General features: G+C 38.1%; 3 protein-coding genes across 3 annotated transcripts in view; all 3 read left to right on the plus strand.

The window, feature by feature from the left end:
• XB22063314.S (provisional ortholog of yrdC N6-threonylcarbamoyltransferase domain containing S homeolog) overlaps positions 1 to 18,540 on the plus strand; it is a 55,678-nt gene that overhangs the window by 15,197 nt on the left and 21,941 nt on the right. The window lies entirely within an intron of this gene.
• On the plus strand, positions 6,300 to 9,507 carry LOC121397283 (threonylcarbamoyl-AMP synthase-like). The gene is made up of 5 exons (XM_041573892.1): positions 6,300 to 6,494; positions 7,447 to 7,609; positions 7,995 to 8,160; positions 9,107 to 9,201; positions 9,416 to 9,507. The coding sequence occupies exons 1-5, from the start codon at positions 6,300 to 6,302 to the stop codon at positions 9,505 to 9,507; spliced, it is 711 nt and encodes a 236-aa protein (XP_041429826.1).
• Positions 12,626 to 16,793, plus strand: LOC121396949. The gene is made up of 2 exons (XM_041572606.1): positions 12,626 to 13,842; positions 14,311 to 16,793. The coding sequence occupies exons 1-2, from the start codon at positions 12,967 to 12,969 to the stop codon at positions 16,081 to 16,083; spliced, it is 2,649 nt and encodes an 882-aa protein (XP_041428540.1). The 5' UTR covers positions 12,626 to 12,966; the 3' UTR covers positions 16,084 to 16,793.

An 18,540-nucleotide genomic window follows, 5' to 3' on the forward strand; every position in this document is an offset into this window, starting at 1 on the left:
GAAATAACTTCAGGGACAACTACCATTGACTACAAGACCTCAAGAGGTTTGAGATGAAGTATTTTCATCCGGGTTTTTAGCAGCTTTGGGTATAATAAATCTCCAAAAATTTGTGTTTTCCCCTTAAAAACCTTGACCAGATAAATTAAAGGTTTAATAAATGGACCCCTAAAACTACAAATGTCATGACATTTATTAAAAGATCTGAATAAAAAAAAGTACAAACGGAAAATAATCCTCTAAAAAAATATGAATACCTCAGACATTTCCTAGTCAAAAAAATCAAGACAAAGCTATTCATCTGTGGATGTAGGGTCATATAAGGCAGTGAATGCAAAATACGTCTGTTTGAATGCTGTCCATTGTATGGATGATTATGTTGGGATTCTCTGGAAGCACCAAAAGATACAGTATATTGCTCTGTCTGAAGCTGTAGATTATGCCAAGGAGAACCTTTTTTTTCCAATAGAATAAAGATACAAGATTCTGTTCAGAATTATGAATAGGTGCTTTTAAATTACTCAAATATCTGACAAAAATAATAACTCTAATAAAGGATCATGACGGACAGCTGTGAACTGCATGAGAATCTATTTTAAGGTTGTGATTCATGAATTTCAAATCCCTGCATTAGGCAATATGCAGAACACATAGATGCAGAGTCATGGAAATATTTGTCACAATGTGTTTACTAATCCCATTTTCTTAAGAAACACACCATAAAAATACAGATAACAGAATTATAAGGAGTTTCTGGATAACACTATTGTAAAATATAAGGATATTATAAGTCACAAGCAGTTCCATGACCATTTATTTATAATGATATACAAGCTTTAGAGTCATGTGACAAAAATGACATCACTACTCACTGTTTATAACTGATGACTTCACTAGTCATCGTTTATAAGGATATCATTTACAAGATATTCATGGCTTTATATGCAGATATGTTAAGAGGATGTTCTGTGCAATTAGCTTATTAAATGTTCATACCTACAATAAAAATAGACAATCTTACCCTTTAAATAAACTTCCAGCAGCAAAAAGAAGCGAAGCAAACCAGTCCCACCATGTGCCTCACCAGCTATTTGTGCTCTTCAAATTTAAGATTTCCCTAACTGCCAATCACAAAAACAATGTGTCAAGACAAACTTTCACCATGTTCCTATATGACTCTTGAAGGCGTTTTGAATAGAAGTTGGGTTGGTTTTTTTTAAAGATGTTGCATATGTAACTTCAGCTTAAACTCAGCATCTGTATGTGATACAGTTCAATGCATCCTACAGTGTCCAAGCTAGTACCCAATAGTGGGCCAACGTGCTGAAAAGTGAAATGGAAATCACATTTGTTTACACTTGATCCCACCTTCTTGGTTCTTCAAAACAATTGCGGGAGAAGGAGGAGTTAGTTCAGTTCCTAGGCCATGATTAAACTCCATGAATGAACTGCTTCTTATCAATAAACCTGAGACTAAAGCAAATATGTGTAGAAGGGAGGGGTTGTTTATACAGAGCTCATTACAGCTACTTACCTTTATTACAGGAAGGAGGTTGTAAAAGGACACAAGAGCAAAACAATGATCAGTGATTCATAATAAAAAAGTCAATATAATAAAGTTTTTTTTAACATATGCAACACTTCGGTTGACTTTTAGTATGGTGTAGACTACTGAAGTCTAAAACAATTTCCAATTGGTCTTTTATTTTATTCCTTGTGGTAAGATAGTAAAATGAGGTTGAAAAAAGACTTTTTGTCTAAGTGAAACCTGCCTCACTACTAGTTAATTCAGAAGAAGTTAATTCAAGCCTGGTTTATAGCAGAAAAAATTGCCTTCTGACACCCAAAATGGCAATCGGACCAGTCCCTGGACTAACTTTGTACTTTGTAAACGTTTTCAATTATTTACACTTTTTTATTCTAAAGATAGGAATTTAAACTGTAATCTGGTTGCTATGGGTTAATTACCATAGCAACCAGGAAGCAGTGTTGTAAATCAAGTAACACAATGAACAGTAGACAAAAACAAGCAATACAAAAAATGAATGACGAGTTGTGGAATTTCACTCTAGAGCACTGTGGCGACCTCTAACTTCCCTTAAAGGAGAATTCAACCCTTAATTAAAAAAACTCTACCCCCCTACCCTACGTAGACACCTCTCCCTCCTCTTTCCCAGCCTAGCTGCCCCCCCCCCTCCAGGGGAAATGCCCCTAACTTTTTACTTACCCCTCGGTGCAGATTCAGGGATCACAGTTCACGGCAGCCATCTTCCGGGTATTTGGTAATTTAGACTGAGACCGGCAAAGCGGCGCATGCACAGTTGGAGCAATTTCCCGGTTTGCGACAACTGCGCATGCATCTAAATCTACGGAAATTGCAATGCGCCAGAAGAAGACACGAAGACCCGGAAGATGCCTGCCGTGAACTACGATCCCTGAATCTGCACTGAGGGGTAAATAAAAAGTTTGGGCCATTTCCCCGGGGTAGCAGCTAGGCTGGGGGGGAAGGGTTTTTTTTAGTAAAGGGTTGAATTCCCTTTAAAAACAGGGAGTGGTCAACACTGGCTTCCATTATCAGCCCTCCACCATGTAGACCACAACAATTCTGTTGCACAGCACTGCTTTACATCATACTAAATGTTCATTTAAAGTTGAGCAACCCCTTTAAGATGTAAAGATATTGATGTTTACACTTGAGTCAAAGTGAAGAAATAAGTGGCTAGACTGTTACCATAACATAACTTTTTTAATGTATTAAAATAATATTTGTTAACAATACATATAAAATCAGAGTATATACAGGTATAGGATCTATTATCTGGAAACCCAATATCCAGCAAGCCCCTACTTACAGGAAGGTCATCTCCAATAGCCTCCATTTTAATCAAATTTCTAAAAATAATTTCCTGTTTCACTATAATAAGAAGACATTAGCTTGTACTTGAACCCAACTAAGACAGAACTAATGCTTATTAGGGTCAAAACAATCCTATTGGATTTAATCAATGTTTACATTTTTTTTTTTTAACAGACTAAAGATATAGAAAGATTTGTTATCCAGAAAACCCCAGATCCCAAGTATTCTGGATAACAGGTCCCATAACTGTATATTTTTTGTAAATATAACTAAATGCTGTTTTCTCAGTTTCCAGCAGATGGCAAACTAAGATCTATCTCCATAACAAACTAGTTATCTCTCGATAACAGAGATCAGATCTCAACCAATAATGTATGTGCAAATTTGTACATTTAATAATATAATAATTATAAACTACTTGGGAAATACATTGCTAATTATTCTTACTAAATTAGGAAACCCTCCTAGCATTGTCTTCTTTAGCTGAACTGACAGTGGTAATGGGAGTTAAAGCGGTGTGCCTTGCAAAGAGTCCCTGTGTACATTGTACAGGTATATAAGATCACTTATCCAGAATCCCAATATCCAGAAAGCTTTAAATTACAGGAGGAAGGTCATCTTCCTTAGTGCTCATTATGAGCAAACAACTATAATTTGTATTTTATTTTTAACTGTCCTACTTTTCAAACTTGGCAAAACAAACCTATTGGGTTTAATGTTTAAATTATTTTTAAAGTGTAAAGAACAAAATTATGGAAAAATACCCATTTCTGGAAAACCACAGGTCCCGAGCATTCTGGATAATAGGTCCCATACCTTTATATATTTTCCAAATATGGGATACATCTATTAATACTATATGACTGATATTGCAATTTAATTATATGTATTATGCTTATGCTTTATACTTAAAAGACATGTAAACCACCTCAGCACAAATGTGTGCATAATAGTTCAGAGTGCCCTACTAAGCAAGTAAGTCGTTTATATTGCAACGTACCAGCAGATGGTGCTGCTGTTTGAAATTCATTATAGTAGCAGGGTTAAAACTGCTAATAATAAACTAAAAAAGTGTTAAGATTAGCACTCTAAACATACTTATATTAAATATATTGTGAATGTTTATATTTACTTTAGTAAATAAGTATATGTATAGCTTTATGCCTTTTTAGTGTCACAGAACTCCTTAGTAACTTATAATAGCTTATATTTTACAATAGTGGAGCATTATTCCCTATATATATACCTCATAGGGGCACATGCTTAGTTAAAATAATGGCAAACATGGTATCATACTAGTTATGGTTATAAAAAGACACCCAGTCACCAAATTCAGCCCTAATTCCCCATTACCTCCCAGTAAAATGGGAAGTAAAGTGAAAAAAAATATAAATTTCCACAGTAATAATAAATATTAAAATAAGCTGAGGTTAATGAAAGAAAGAAAATGATTACATGTAACATTAAGAATATAGGCATTAACAGCTGCAAAGCCACTGATATTAACACGTGTTGGTGAATACATTGCAAGTCTAAGGAGAGCAGTTTCATTGCCATGTTTTTGGGCTACTTAAAAACAACAAAAAGTGTAAAGTACCCACAAGAGCCCCCTGTGCCATTACCCTGAAGGGGAAACCGAGCTGTAGAAACAAGAGAAGCAAACACAATGGTTCTTAGTATGATGTCATTTCCCAAACGTTGCATCCATCAAGTTTAACCAGTTTCCTAGGATATTTCCTGTTTTTTTTTACTGATCTAATGGAAACAATTTTCAGTTTACTTCAGCGATGGGAAATTTCCCATGTGATTACCAATAGTGACAGAACCAGTTCCTGGAACAAGTTGAATAGACTCGTATCCTGCAAAACAATCACCTTCTTTCATTTGCTAAAAGGACAAGTGATCCTTAATTTGTTCGGGCAGAAAGTTTCTCTCACTGCAAATACAGATATGGGACATATTATCTTGTTGCCTCCCAAAGCAATCTTTATTTTTGTTGGATACCGGGTCACTGACCCCCATTTGAAAGCTGAAAAGAGGCAGAAGAAAAAGAATAATAATTCAAAAACTATAAAAAAAAACCCCAGCAATAAAGACCAACTGAAAAGTTGCTAAGAATAAGACATTCTATAACATGCTGACAGTTAACATACAGGTAAACTAGCTCTTTGAATTAAAAACTGGACAGATTTGGGTTCAGTTATTTGCCTTTCTCTCAATAAACAGTAGGAGGTTCAGCAGAGGGTTAATGGAAATGGACTTCATGTAGCTTTGTGGGAGGGGGACAAAATGCTCAACATTTCCCTCAATCCAGATAAATGCCCCACCAAACTCCCAGTCCTTTCATATAACACATCTATAACGCTATAAAACATGTGCCGCTGCACTTTCAAGTGATTGTCCCCCCAGTCATTTTACAGCACCAGGAGCATGGCAGCAATTCCTATTGACTTTAAATGGGGGGGGATTTTAAAAGTTCTGTCCCTTTCTGTGCTGCCAAACCTGACTGAATTACAGCATGTGGTATATATGTGTTTGTGCATATTTAATAGGGGAAAGGGGACAAACCATTGTAAGATACAGGTATGGGATCTGTTATCCAGAAAACCATTATCCATATTCTATGGATCTTTGTGGATAACAGGTCTCCAGATAACGGATCCCATACCTGTGTAATTAATCATTATTAGAACAAAACAGTCCTATTGGGTTTATTTAATGTTTAAAGGAGAACTGACCCCGTACCAAAAAAGCCCCCCTTTAACTGCCGGGCATTGCCCCCCCCCTGCCCTCTACCTCCCCACACTGTGCATTAGTAAAAAAAAACCTTGATAAAATCTGACCCTAAAATGCAGAGCAGTGCAGCGGAGGTCCATGGCATCATCTTCCAATGCTTCGTATTCTTCTTTTTTGACTAATTCACAGTGTGGGGAGGAAGAGGAGAAGGGAGGGGGCAATGACAGGTAGTTAAGGGGGATTTTTTTGGTACAAGGTTTTAGTTCTCCTTTAAATTAATTTCAAGTAGACTTATTGTATGAAGATCCAAATTACAGAAAGATATCTTATCCAGAAAGCCCAGGTCCACAGCATTCTAGAAAACAGGTTCTATGCCTTTACTAAAAAAAAGCAAACATTTTTAAGAGAATGTATTATATTGTCAGCTCCTTTATAGCAATAAAAATCGAAATAATAATTAGCAGAATGTCCCAAGCAGACACCATAAAATGTAATGCCCTACAGGGAGTACATATGAGAGAGGGAAATTAATTCATTTAATGAGAACCTTGACTGATACTGATCAGAGAAGGAAATGCAGGTAAAATGGAAATACCAGTAGTTCATTAGGTAAGCAGGTATGGCAGTATAACCTGCACTGACACTTCACAAGCACTGAGCTTCAACACTGGGATACTGAGAAACTTGCAGCACCCGACTGAGCAGCATGCTGGTAATCAGAAACACTGCAGAGAAGGAACTAATCCTCTTTGATGAAAATGTAAAATGTACAAGCAGTTTGAGGACAATTGCTAATATGCTTGATAATGGAGGAGTCTGTGGAATTCCCACTGACACTGTCTATGCCCTGGCAGCTTCCTGCAAGCACCCAGAAGCTATCAACAGGATTTACTCCATCAAGGTAAGTAGCCATCATGAACTGTAAGTGATTTTGTCTACACGCAACAAAATATTTATAGGGATGGATGAGCTGGAGGAAGCTCCTGGAGTATAATTCTCACCAATTCTCCTACTGAAAGAAATGCTGTCCCTAAGCATCATGCTAGCCAGAGTGTGCTCTAACTTTATCAGAACATATTATCTAACTCATATTAAATGGGTGATTCAACCTTAGTTAAGTTTTAGTATATTATAGAATGGCCAATTCTACACAACTTTTCAACTGGACTTTTTTTTTTTTTTTTTTACTTTTTCTAATAATTTCACTTTTTTCTGACTCTTTTCGATTTTGAATGGGGGGTCACTGACCCCATCTAAAAAACAAACACTCTGTAAGGCTTCAAATGTATTGTTATTGCTACTTTTTATTACTCATCCTTCTATGCAGGCCTTCTCCTATTTATATTCCAGTCTCTTATTCAAATCAATGCATGTTTGCTAGAGTAATGTGGACCCTAGCAACCAGTTTTCCGAAACTGCAAACTGGAGAGCTGCTGAATAAAAATCGTAATCACTCAAAAACTATAAATAATAAATTATGAAAACCAATTGAAAATTGGCTCAGAATATCACTCACTACCCCATATTAAACATTAACTGAAAGGTGAACAAACCCTTTAATGTGTGACCTGTTAAGTGACTTTAACAGACCATAGCTAGGTTGTAGAGTCAATAAATAATGAAAGTTTTCCTTTGGTTGAGTTACAGAATAGTTGTAAGAATAGTCAGTGGAGGGGTAACGAGCAATGATCATGGGATTAGAGAAGAATGGGTTATACAGGTTATACAGGGTGATACTGAAATGCAGAATTTAACATGACTATAAAAGGTACAGGAAACATCTGCATGACTGCATACACTCTCCGGGAGAAGTATAAAGCTAAATATTCTATATATGTTGGCTTCTTTTATAGGAACGTCCATCGGAAAAGCCTATCTGTATCTGCATTTCCAACCTTGACCAGCTGAGGGTCATCAATCCCCCGTTCAGCCCCTTGCTGTGGAACTTCATGGATCTTGTATACCCTGGAGGCATAAGCTGCATAGTACAGAAAGGAGAATGGCTTAAAAAATTAGGTATGTGAATATTTCTTTTTTTTTTTTCTGTTGAACATGGTCACTTTCACAAAAAATCAGTTTTGTGAATTTAAAACCTAACATATACCATCAAACATTATGACCATCAAAGCAATAAAAACAAGAACAGGCCAATTGATAAACACAAAATGATTGGCTAAATAATTAATAAACACAGTCAGTAGTAATTTATTTTTAGGAGATTTTATTGGCAAATGAACATCTGGGATTTATTCTGATGAATTGTAAGTCTTCCCTTTTCACCTCAGTAGGCAATCTCCCTAATATATCTCATTTGGCAATTGGGAATCAATATATTTCTAATAGCGGACATCACTTCAACAGCCACAGGACTTTTACTGATTATTCTTCAATTGTGTTCCAGGTGTCGGTCCTGCCTATGAAACAGTCGGAACTAATGACTCTATCATGATAAGGGTCCCAGACCACACAGTCACCGCTCATCTCACAGACATGACTGGGCCTTTAGCTATCACGTCAGCCAATCCAAGTGGAGAAAGTGATAGCACCCATCATGATATGGTGATAACGTAAGTGAGGTCAAAATGTAGCTACATCAGATATTGGACCTATTATCCAGAATGCTCAAGAGCTGGGGTTTTCCTGATAAGTGAAGTGATCTTTCCATAATTTTCAACTCCGTACATTAAGGGGGTTATTTACTAAAAACTAAAACTCGATTCAATCTCATTTTTAAAAAAAAGTTGACCAAACTCCCTACCATGAAATTGAACTAATTTTTCAATTATTTTTCTCGACAAAGTCTGACAAAATGTTGCAACAAAATCGAGCATCAATTTGTATTGTACGATTGACATTCCAAAAACTCCACTTGTCAAGAAACAACTTTAGGGACATCTGCCATTGACTTCCACATGACCTTGAACGATTTTAGATGAAGTATTTTTAGCAACTTTGGGATATAATAAATCTCTAAAAATAAAACTGGTCTACGGAAAATTCAAGTTTCCCCTTAAAATCCTTAATAAGATAAATTTGAGGCTTAATAAATGGGCCCCTAAATCTGCTTAAAATGAATAATGATACCTTTGTTTGGATCAAGTTCAAGGTACTGTTTCTTTATTACAGAGAAAAAAGAAATCAATTTTAAAAATGTGGATTATTTAATTGAAATGGAGTCTATGGGAGATGTCCATCCCGTAATTTGGAGTGTTCTGGATAACGGGTTTCCGGATAACGGAGCCCATACCTGCACTATTACAAATATTGGCAACATATGTACGATTATGTAGCAACGACCATGTTAAAGTTATAAAACACGGGTACCAAAGATTTAGCAACAACCAAGCAGCCCTCATTTCATTTGTGTACTTATAATGCATTTTTGTTGTCTACTGAATACCCTAATAATAGAAAACATTTCTGAGAAGGACTGCCAAGTGGCAAATGCTCAATTCTGACTTTTTTTGCCTAGAGTAACTGTCAATTTATGTGCAATCTCTGTATTTTCCTTAGCCGACTGAGTGATAAGCTGGATGCAGTTCTATGTGATGGATACTCCAATGAGCTTGTGGGGTCCACAGTTGTAAATTGCACCAAAATAAATGAAGGTGAGTATTACACGGAGAGAGATTCCACCCTGAAATCCTATCAGATCTCAGTCAGTCTTTCCAAATTTAAATATTCCAAAGCACCTCCTGCAGCTTGGTTGGGGCAAAATTATTCTTTCTAACCATATGCAGCTCTTCTGTACCTTGACGGAATATTTCAAGATGTAGCTGCTTCATAGAGGTGATCATAATGGACCCTGTTTTTTTTTTTTAGGCATCATTAAAATCCTGCGTGAGGGCTGTGTGCCAACCACTAAGATTATGCAACTATTTGAGCGAGCCAAGAACACTCCGGGGGTTTTGTAGAAGCACAATAATAGATGTCTTGGAACCTAATGATATGTATTGGAGCCCTGCTGGCAGGTCTCAGGAAACTGGAACTACTTGGAATGGTCATTTATTTAACTGTTTTTCTTAAATTCATATTTATTTATCTTTGTGCTGTATAATGTAAATTGTTTTATGGTAGAACACTACCCATGTTTACAGAAAGTTAAATGTGTTTACATATTGACAGTGACTTATTTTAAAATTAGCTTTTATACAAAATGATATACAAATGAATTTTGGAACCAATTAGCAGGTTAAGGACATTTGAAAGCAACCCATTTTTTCTCTGTTCCCTATTGTGTATAGCTGGAAAAATCCAATTGGTCCCATTTTTATGTGGAAATGTTACTGTCCAGCTCATAAGGACAGTCGTAATTCTACATGTACATGTCTGTAGTTCTGTGTTCTATGTTCTATTTATTAGAGTTTTCCCTGTTTATATGTGGCATATAACATATATAGATATAATCTATGGTGCTAAGACAAAAGTTCCATTATGCCAGTGCTATAATACATTTCTGATGAGTAATTACCTTCTGCTGTGTGGTGAAAAGGGATGGCTAGATTACCCTTATTGACATAAGTCATCCTTAAGGTGACCATTCCTACCATTTTCTATAAAACAGTTTGGAAAACCTCTATATGCTCATAGATCAGAGGGAATGTAGACTTGTAAAACATGCAAGGGGTCATTTACTGCAACCCCAGATGCAAGTGCCAGAGCACTGGGGGTAAAAATGTGTAGAAAGTGCAGGGCAAGGGGCAAAGTACAAAAACATGGTGAATTGTGCCATTTTTTGGCACTTTGCTCACTATTCTGCACTTAGCAGGTGTCATTCCTTTTCTCCTTCATTCCATAAATGCTGCTCCCATTGACAGGAACAATGGCTAGTGTTAATTTACCTCAAAGCTGTATGTTAATTCTAATTTATTTCTTTGTTTTCTCATTTGTCTCTGTTTGTTAATTGTATCAATTTATTGTTGACTGAATTGTATTCATTCCTTAAATCTTTGAAACCATATTTGTAATGTAGTAAAAACATGGCAAATAAAGCGTTGATTTAAAAAAACAATGCAGACTTTGTGTAGCAGGTAATATTATATTTTTTATGGAATCCCCTCTCCTTTCACTTCAGCAGGAGCCCTCCACTACCAGCCACCAGGTCATAGGGGTAAATTTATCAAAGAGTGAAATTCCGCCACTCTCAACTCATTTCTATGGGATTTTGAAAGGCGTATTTATCAATGCGTGAAAGTTCACTATTAACTTCACTCTTTGATAAATATACCCCTTAATGTGAGAGGACCAAGGAGAGAGTTCTGGGCAGGCAAGGGAACCTTATGTGCAAAGGGAATGGAGAATAGGAGCATGGTTAAAGGACAGGCAGAGTCAGTACCAAACAGGAAACACAGTACAATATCAGGAGGTGGGAGCGTCGTCGAGGTCACAGGCCGAGTCACATTTTCAAGACAGGATCCAACAGAATAGTCAAAGCACAGGCTGAGGTTAGGGTCAGGCAGGGTCAAGAAAGGACAGAAACACTAGAGATTGCATCCAGGAACTATTGGAATAGACCTATGTTGGGCAACAAGTAACTGAGTGTCGGCTCTTTAAATATTTGAATGTCATGGCAATTAGCGATGACGCCACATGCAGCGGCGTGTAAGCCTGAAAGCATACGAGGCGCACTCGCCATTGCTAACTAAGACGCAATGGATCGCGAATTGGGGCGCAGGGAAGTAGGACACAGCGGGCCATCCCCGTTGCACCCACACTAGACCACCAGGTACTTTCCTCACAGCAACATTCAAATATAAAAAGAGCAGAGGAGCAACACAAGCATGAAAAAAAGCTCGTAGGTGCCCCTATGTGGGCTGGCAGCCTATAGGAAGCTCTGTTTGCCAGTACATCTTGTTTTTATGCAACCAAAACTTGCCTTTAAGCCTGAAATTGAAAAACAAGCACCTGCTCTGAGGTCACTGGGAGCAACATCCACTGGTGAGTAACATGTTCCTCACTTGACACTGGTTGGGAATCACTGCACTGGCCACTTATCAGTGAATCTTCTCCATGTTCTCCATGTTCCCCATGTGTTTGCTAATTTATTAGTTATTACCCAACCACCACCCCATTTATTCTGCCATAGTAGTATACACAAAGTGGCAGGTGAAGGCAGGACCTTTGGCAGAAATCTATTTGGGCTGTGTCCTTCTGCTGCCATTAATATTAATTGAGACATCCTAGCATAGTAATTGAAACAAACATGTGCTTGCAAGGTTCTTAAAAATGCCTACTGTCAATACCATTGATAACAGTGATTTGGTTCATATATGTGCTAGTGTGTGTGTGTGTATATATATATATATATGTGTGTGTATGTGTATATATATATATATATATATATATATATATATATATATATATATATATATATATATAAAACAAACAAGGGAAAGTTGTGCTCACCACTAGTTTTTAAAATCATTAGGCGGGGGTGCAATGAGGGTGTGACCACAAAATACATATAGACAAATACAAGATTCCTCTGCACTCAACCCATTATCAATATATTTAAGACAGAGACATTTTGTGCATACTGCTACTGAAAAATGCCTTACCCTTTAAACAAAACAGGGATTGTTTGTCCATATATTGCAATATATTTAAGCTGGCCAACTACGTCAAAGTCATCCCATATCTGGCCAGTCCTATGCTCAATTTTCATCTGATTCATTAAGAATTCTATGGTTTAATTATACATTTTATAAAAGGGACGAATACGTTTTACCTGCAACTTACTAGCTGCTTTCAAAGTTTGGGAGTTTTACTTTGAAAGCAGCTAGTAAGTTGCAGGTAAAACGTATTCGTCCCTTTTATAAAATGTAAGGGTAAGGCATTTTTCAGTAGCAGTATGCACAAAATGTCTCTGTCTTAAATATATTGATAATGGGTTGAGTGCAGAGGAATCTTGTATTTGTCTATATATATATATATATATATATATATATATATATATATATATATATATAATGAGCAGATGCTCATTATCATTGAGTGATCGTATGGATATTGTTTTAATACTATTTTACATTTCGCTATATTCACTATGTTACAGCACTTTGATGTGATGATGTCATTTCCTATTGACAAGGGGGTTGGGGTATTTAAATTGTTTGGTGATATAGGCATGGTTGCCTTAAGAAAGGTCCCTGAGAGGACCGAAACGTCACGTTGGCTGTACATGCATTTTCAATACACTTGAATTTTTGCACAAAATATATCAGTGTTGCTGGTCTTTTCTACAGTATGTAACCCTTTTTTTCACCTTGCACCCGACTTTGAAACAGTTTAGCGGAGTGCGGCCCCACAGGAACTTTATATTATACTGCTTTGCAGTTTGGCCTGCACCTGCACAAGATCTTTTTTGTACTTTTATGACTAAGAGAATTCTCAAGCCCTCAAGCAATATGGAGAAATCCTCACAGCTTGATTCCAACTACAGACCATTTACAACCGAGGAAGTAGACAAGATACTTTTCACAGAAACCTTCAAGGATACGTTTGGAGATTGGGGCTCTAAAGAAATATACCATGAACTGCTGAGATTGCGGAAGAGGGAAGTTGAACTACATTTACATGGGGTCTCCCTCTCTGAATATTATAGGGAGAAAAGGATTCCCCGAGGATTCCGCATCAATAATATGCCCACCATTGGGCGCAGTAACCCAGATTTCTGTAACCGTTGGTGTGCCGCACTAGACCGGTGCTCTTTGGAGCTAATACTACTAGTGGTAGAGGAGACAGGCCGTGAACTAAAATCTATACGTGGGGACATACTGCAGTTTGAAACTGACAATCAGAACACACTACAATTGGACAAGGATAACGATTGGCTTACCAAAATACAGGAACAGGTTGCTCGTTACAAGAGTGACATATTAGCGTTCAAACGCTCGAAATTCCTTAGAGTCCAGCAGGATTACAAGGAGAGCAGCATGTATCGATGGCGCCATGGAGGGAGACCTAACGTGCAACGCCGCAGGGTGATGACGCAACGCGTGAGGAGGCGGCTTGGATACACGTCCAGCAGCGCAGAATCTGAAGAGGACAAAGACGTGGAGATGCGTCCATCGCAGGAGGTTTTTTTAGATGCCGAGCAGCCCAAAGACACAGGACCCGAACCAAGCACAGACGTGGGAGCCAAAAGCATAAGAAACAGGGGCCGTGGCAGACCGCCCCGCAGGGGGGGGCAGGCCGCCTGTGAGCAGACGGTGATTAACCTCTCGAAGCACCAACTGACGGCAGTGGAGGTAAGCATATTGGCTAAGGGCTTATCCTATGTCCCCTCCACATTATCGCACAACTTTAATATCATTGTGGATAACTGCAAATTCTCCCGTAATTTGAGGCTCAAGGAGCATTTTAAGATGCAGGACAATATTGTCAAAACAGGGGATGAAAGGAGCACAATATTTAGAGCTAAAAGTGACTTTGATCCTGTGGTGCCAAACATATCCCTACGAACATACTCCTGCATGATTGATGCAGCTGTGGCAGACTTCCCACAGCAGGTACAACATAGGGGCAACCTCACTAAGGAGGAACGTATTGCCCTTAAGAGCTTACAAAAGAACATTGATATAATTGTAAAGCTGGCTGACAAGGGAGGAGCGGTGGTTGTAATGGACTATGACTATTATAGATCTGAAATATTGTTGCAATTGTCAGATGCAAAGTGTTATCGCAGGCTAAATTTTGACCCCACATCTACCTTTCAGGCACAGCTTGGGAAACTGCTAAGGGATGCTTGCATGCATGGCTGGATCACGGAGACTACACGCGATGGATTGACCGTGGCTCATCCAGTAAGACCGGTGATCTATTCATTGCCTAAAATACATAAAAATCTGAAACAACCCCCAGGGAGACCTATCATATCGGCTAGAGGGTCACTGACAGAAAAGATATCGAAATATGTTGATATGCTTTTGCAACCCATGGTGAAAAACTTGGGGTCCTACATACAGGATACTTCAGACTTCCTAAAATTGATTGGCAGTATAGATTTGGGTGATATGGACTTTCTGTTTGTGACTATGGATGTCCATAGTTTATACACATGCATACCTCACGAAGCGGGCATACAAGCAGTAAAGGAATGCATCAGTGGAAATTCCCTGTACACTGGCCCCCCAACGGAATTTGTGGCGTCTTTGTTGGAGTTCATTCTATATAAGAATGCCTTTAAATTTGAAAATAATTTCTTTCTACAATTAACTGGAACCGCTATGGGTTCAAATGTAGCTCCTACATACGCCAACATCTACATGCATTGGTATGAAACTCACTACATATATTGTCACCCCGCCTTTCGCAGATATGGTGGGTACTATCGCCGTTACATCGACGATGTGTTTTTTCTTTGGTATGGCCCCGAGGAGAGCCTATTGGAGTTCGTAGGTGAATTGAATGATGCGGTATCTCCCATCAGGTTCACAATGCATAGGAACACACACTCCATTGACTTTTTAGATGTAACGGTGTATAAGGATCTATACTCTAACCGGTTGCATACAAAAATATTCCGGAAGCCCACGGACAGAAATTCCCTTTTGCACTTTTCCAGTAGTCATCCTCGCCACCTACTGAACTCGTTACCTAGGTCGCAAATGATCAGGGTAGTTCGTATCACAAGTAAGGAGGAGGAAAGACGTGAGGCCTTGAATGTGATGGCCAAGCAATTCCTGGAAAGGGGGTACCCATATAAGCTTATTATGGACACAAGGGAGTGGGCGGAGACACTGGACCGTGAGGCAATGCTGAAGGGGTCGGTGCAGGTTAAAAGCACCAGGGATGATGTTCTTAACTATATGACAGTGTATGATGCACACACACCTGTGATCAAAAAATCTATTTTGCAGCACTGGCCTATTGTGAAATCGGACGTTGACTTAACAGTGATTAATCGCAGAAGTATTACTTTTGGACACAGGAGACATAGGAACCTAAAGGAGCTCCTTTCACCTACGGATCCGGTAAGCAAATACATGCCAGCTGCTAAAATAAATAGAATGGGGGTCTTCAAATGTGGCAATTGTGTCATGTGCAACTGCTTAATCGTGGGTGATTCATTCTTTCATCCACACACTGGAAAGAAATACTCTATTAGGCACAGACTCACATGCACTTCCCGTAATGTAGTGTATATCATAAAGTGTCCTTGCGGACTAATATACTGCGGGAAGACCTGCAGACAGTTAAAGGAGAGGATCAGCATGCACCGTGCAACTATAAGAGCAGCCCTAGACCTTAAACCTAAGATAGAGGGGAAGCAGGATATTTCAAGGCAACCTGTGGCACAGCATTGGCTTCAAGAAAAGCACCCGGAATCTTCTTTCAAGTGTATGCCCATAGACTGGATTGCCGACCCACCCAGAGGGGGAGATACAGACCGTATCTTACTTCAGAGGGAGGCGTTTTGGACATACGAACTGAATTGTGTGGCCCCCAAAGGCTTAAACAGCTCTTTATCTTTAAATTGTTTTCCGTGAGAGGGTTTCCCACTAGTCTTATGAATGAATTGTAAATTTTAGAAAGTAAGGAATTGATAGACATGTTACATAACGGGGACACACAAATATACTTAAATGTGGGAACAAAACTTGGTACTGGAGGTTGTAGTATGTAAGCTTGTAGTGGGAATACCTTTCTGGAAGTAGTGATGTAATGACATGACCTGGACCATAAAAAGTCTTTTCGAGCATGATTAATTGCATTGACTGAAAAAATATATGGGAATATAACTTGATAGGTCCGTATTGGTCATTTCCGACATTGATAATTTAATCATTGTTTTTAGATTTTATACAGTATTAAATACTTACACGGGCACATGTAATTGTTTCGGCCGACATATATATGTATAACACATGTTAGATGAATGTTTAATCTTTATTTATACCATGCACATGATGCACTTTAACTATAACTTACATGTAGTTTTATTCATTTAGGTGGACACGGGACACAAGCAGATGCTCATTATCATTGAGTGATCGTATGGATATTGTTTTAATACTATTTTACATTTCGCTATATTCACTATGTTACAGCACTTTGATGTGATGATGTCATTTCCTATTGACAAGGGGGTTGGGGTATTTAAATTGCTTGGTGATATAGGCATGGTTGCCTTGAGAAAGGTCCCTGAGAGGACCGAAACGTCACGTTGGCTGTACATGCATTTTCAATACACTTGAATTTTTGCACAAAATATATCGGTGTTGCTGGTCTTTTCTACAGTATGTAACCCTTTTTTTCACCTTGCACCCGACTTTGAAACAGTTTAGCAGAGTGCGGCCCCACAGGAACTTTATATATATATATATATATATATATATATATATATATATATATATATATATATATATATATATATATATATATATATATATATATATATAATGTGCATAATATCCTTTATTTAGTTAGGCCCTTAGGTGCCAAGTGTAGAGTGTTCAAACACTTCCCTGCACTTGCGGAACATTTGTCCATGAAGTGCTTTGTTACATGTTGGATGAAGTCAGAGTTCTAAATAATTAGGCAAGCTAAAACACCCAGGTAAGTAGTTTACTGAGAGAGAGAAATTAATAATATGAAAAACATAAGAAATCTGCAGTTATACAATAAAAAGGTTAGAAATGTATTTCTCCAGTAAATGCCCATCTAGCAGACCCCATGCAGCTTCTTTTGCACTTTTTTTATTCAGTAGTGCAGACTGAGATAGAATTATAAGGGCAAAACCAAAAGGCAATGGTGGCAATTGCACAATTACACGAAGACAATGTTCTGCTTCTGAAAGATATTAGATGCTATTTTCCGCCCACCGCTCTTTTAAAAAGAAAGGGTTCTCTCAAGGTTTGAGTTTAGCTTTTTCAGCCTAACTTATCAAGAAGCTTGATAATTCCTGGACTATTAACCAGTCTTGTATAAGTTCACAACCTTCTAAGTGGCCATACCAAGGAAAAGTGTTTTGAGTCAGTATCTGTGATGGTCTCTCAACACACTTTCATATAGTTTGCTGTATGATGCAGCCTTCTTTACTCATTATACTATATGAGTACTTGTACAACATTGTAACATTGATCTGTCATCAATTTGGGATCTCTGATAACTCTGAGCCATTGCTCTATCTCCAGGATAAAGCAGGACATCTATTGGATGGTTTATTGGATGGTTTTTAGGTAGGGGTATAGAGGGTAGCTATGCAAGAAATAGGGGCATAATTTGGGAGTAGTAGCTGCATCATCAACCACAACAATTGCAATATAATTCCCTCACTTCAAAATTTACAGTGCCTTTTGCATATATGATATACCCAGGACTGGCCTCTCAAACATTCTGTCTTCATAGCACATAAAATAGCAAACACCCTCATGTTAATCTCTTTTAATTACCCAGATTTACAATTAATCCACACCTTCTGCTACAAATGATACATTTTACCACCTGTTACATGATGAAAACATAAAATAACTCTCCTGTCAGTGAAAGTAGCAGGGTTATCTCAGAAGAGATAATGAAGCCCTTGTGCATTGTGAATGTGTATGGAACTATTTTAAGTACATATTTTTCAGTCATGTGTTTTAATACAAAGAAAAAAATAAGTTCATTCTATTTGGGGATATTAAAATAATTATAGAGGTCCAAAAGATGAAAAGGACTTGATGTGAATGAATTCCACATTGTAAGTTTGGTTTGCAGTTTGCCAACGGTTCAATATTTATTTACACTGGTGTTCCACTTAGCGTAATATCCCCCCTGCCCATTGTTGCTGTGAGGATTCAGCGCGCATGAACGCGCACGCCAAGACGAACGCCAGCGTGAACGTGCGCGGCGTGATGACGCGGGACGCAGGCGTCATTACGTTTGGCACCAAAGTACCCCTTTAAAAGGACGCTCAGGGAAAGGCTCTGTGCTTGTTGATAATTTAACCTGCTCCTGAACTT

The sequence above is a fragment of the Xenopus laevis genome, chromosome 8L, assembly GCF_017654675.1.
Source record: "Xenopus laevis strain J_2021 chromosome 8L, Xenopus_laevis_v10.1, whole genome shotgun sequence".
In the NCBI taxonomy this organism is placed as follows: domain Eukaryota; kingdom Metazoa; phylum Chordata; class Amphibia; order Anura; family Pipidae; genus Xenopus; species Xenopus laevis.

Coding starts and splice junctions, on each gene's coding strand:
- LOC121397283 (XM_041573892.1), top strand. CDS start 6,300: ATGCTGGTAATCAGAAACACTGCAGAGAAGGAACTAATCCTCTTTGAT. Junction 6,495..7,446: donor ACAGGATTTACTCCATCAAG/GTAAGTAGCCAT, acceptor CTTCTTTTATAG/GAACGTCCATCGGAAAAGCC. Junction 7,610..7,994: donor AGAATGGCTTAAAAAATTAG/GTATGTGAATAT, acceptor ATTGTGTTCCAG/GTGTCGGTCCTGCCTATGAA.
- LOC121396949 (XM_041572606.1), top strand. CDS start 12,967: ATGACTAAGAGAATTCTCAAGCCCTCAAGCAATATGGAGAAATCCTCA. Junction 13,843..14,310: donor ACCAACTGACGGCAGTGGAG/GTAAGCATATTG, acceptor TCTACCTTTCAG/GCACAGCTTGGGAAACTGCT.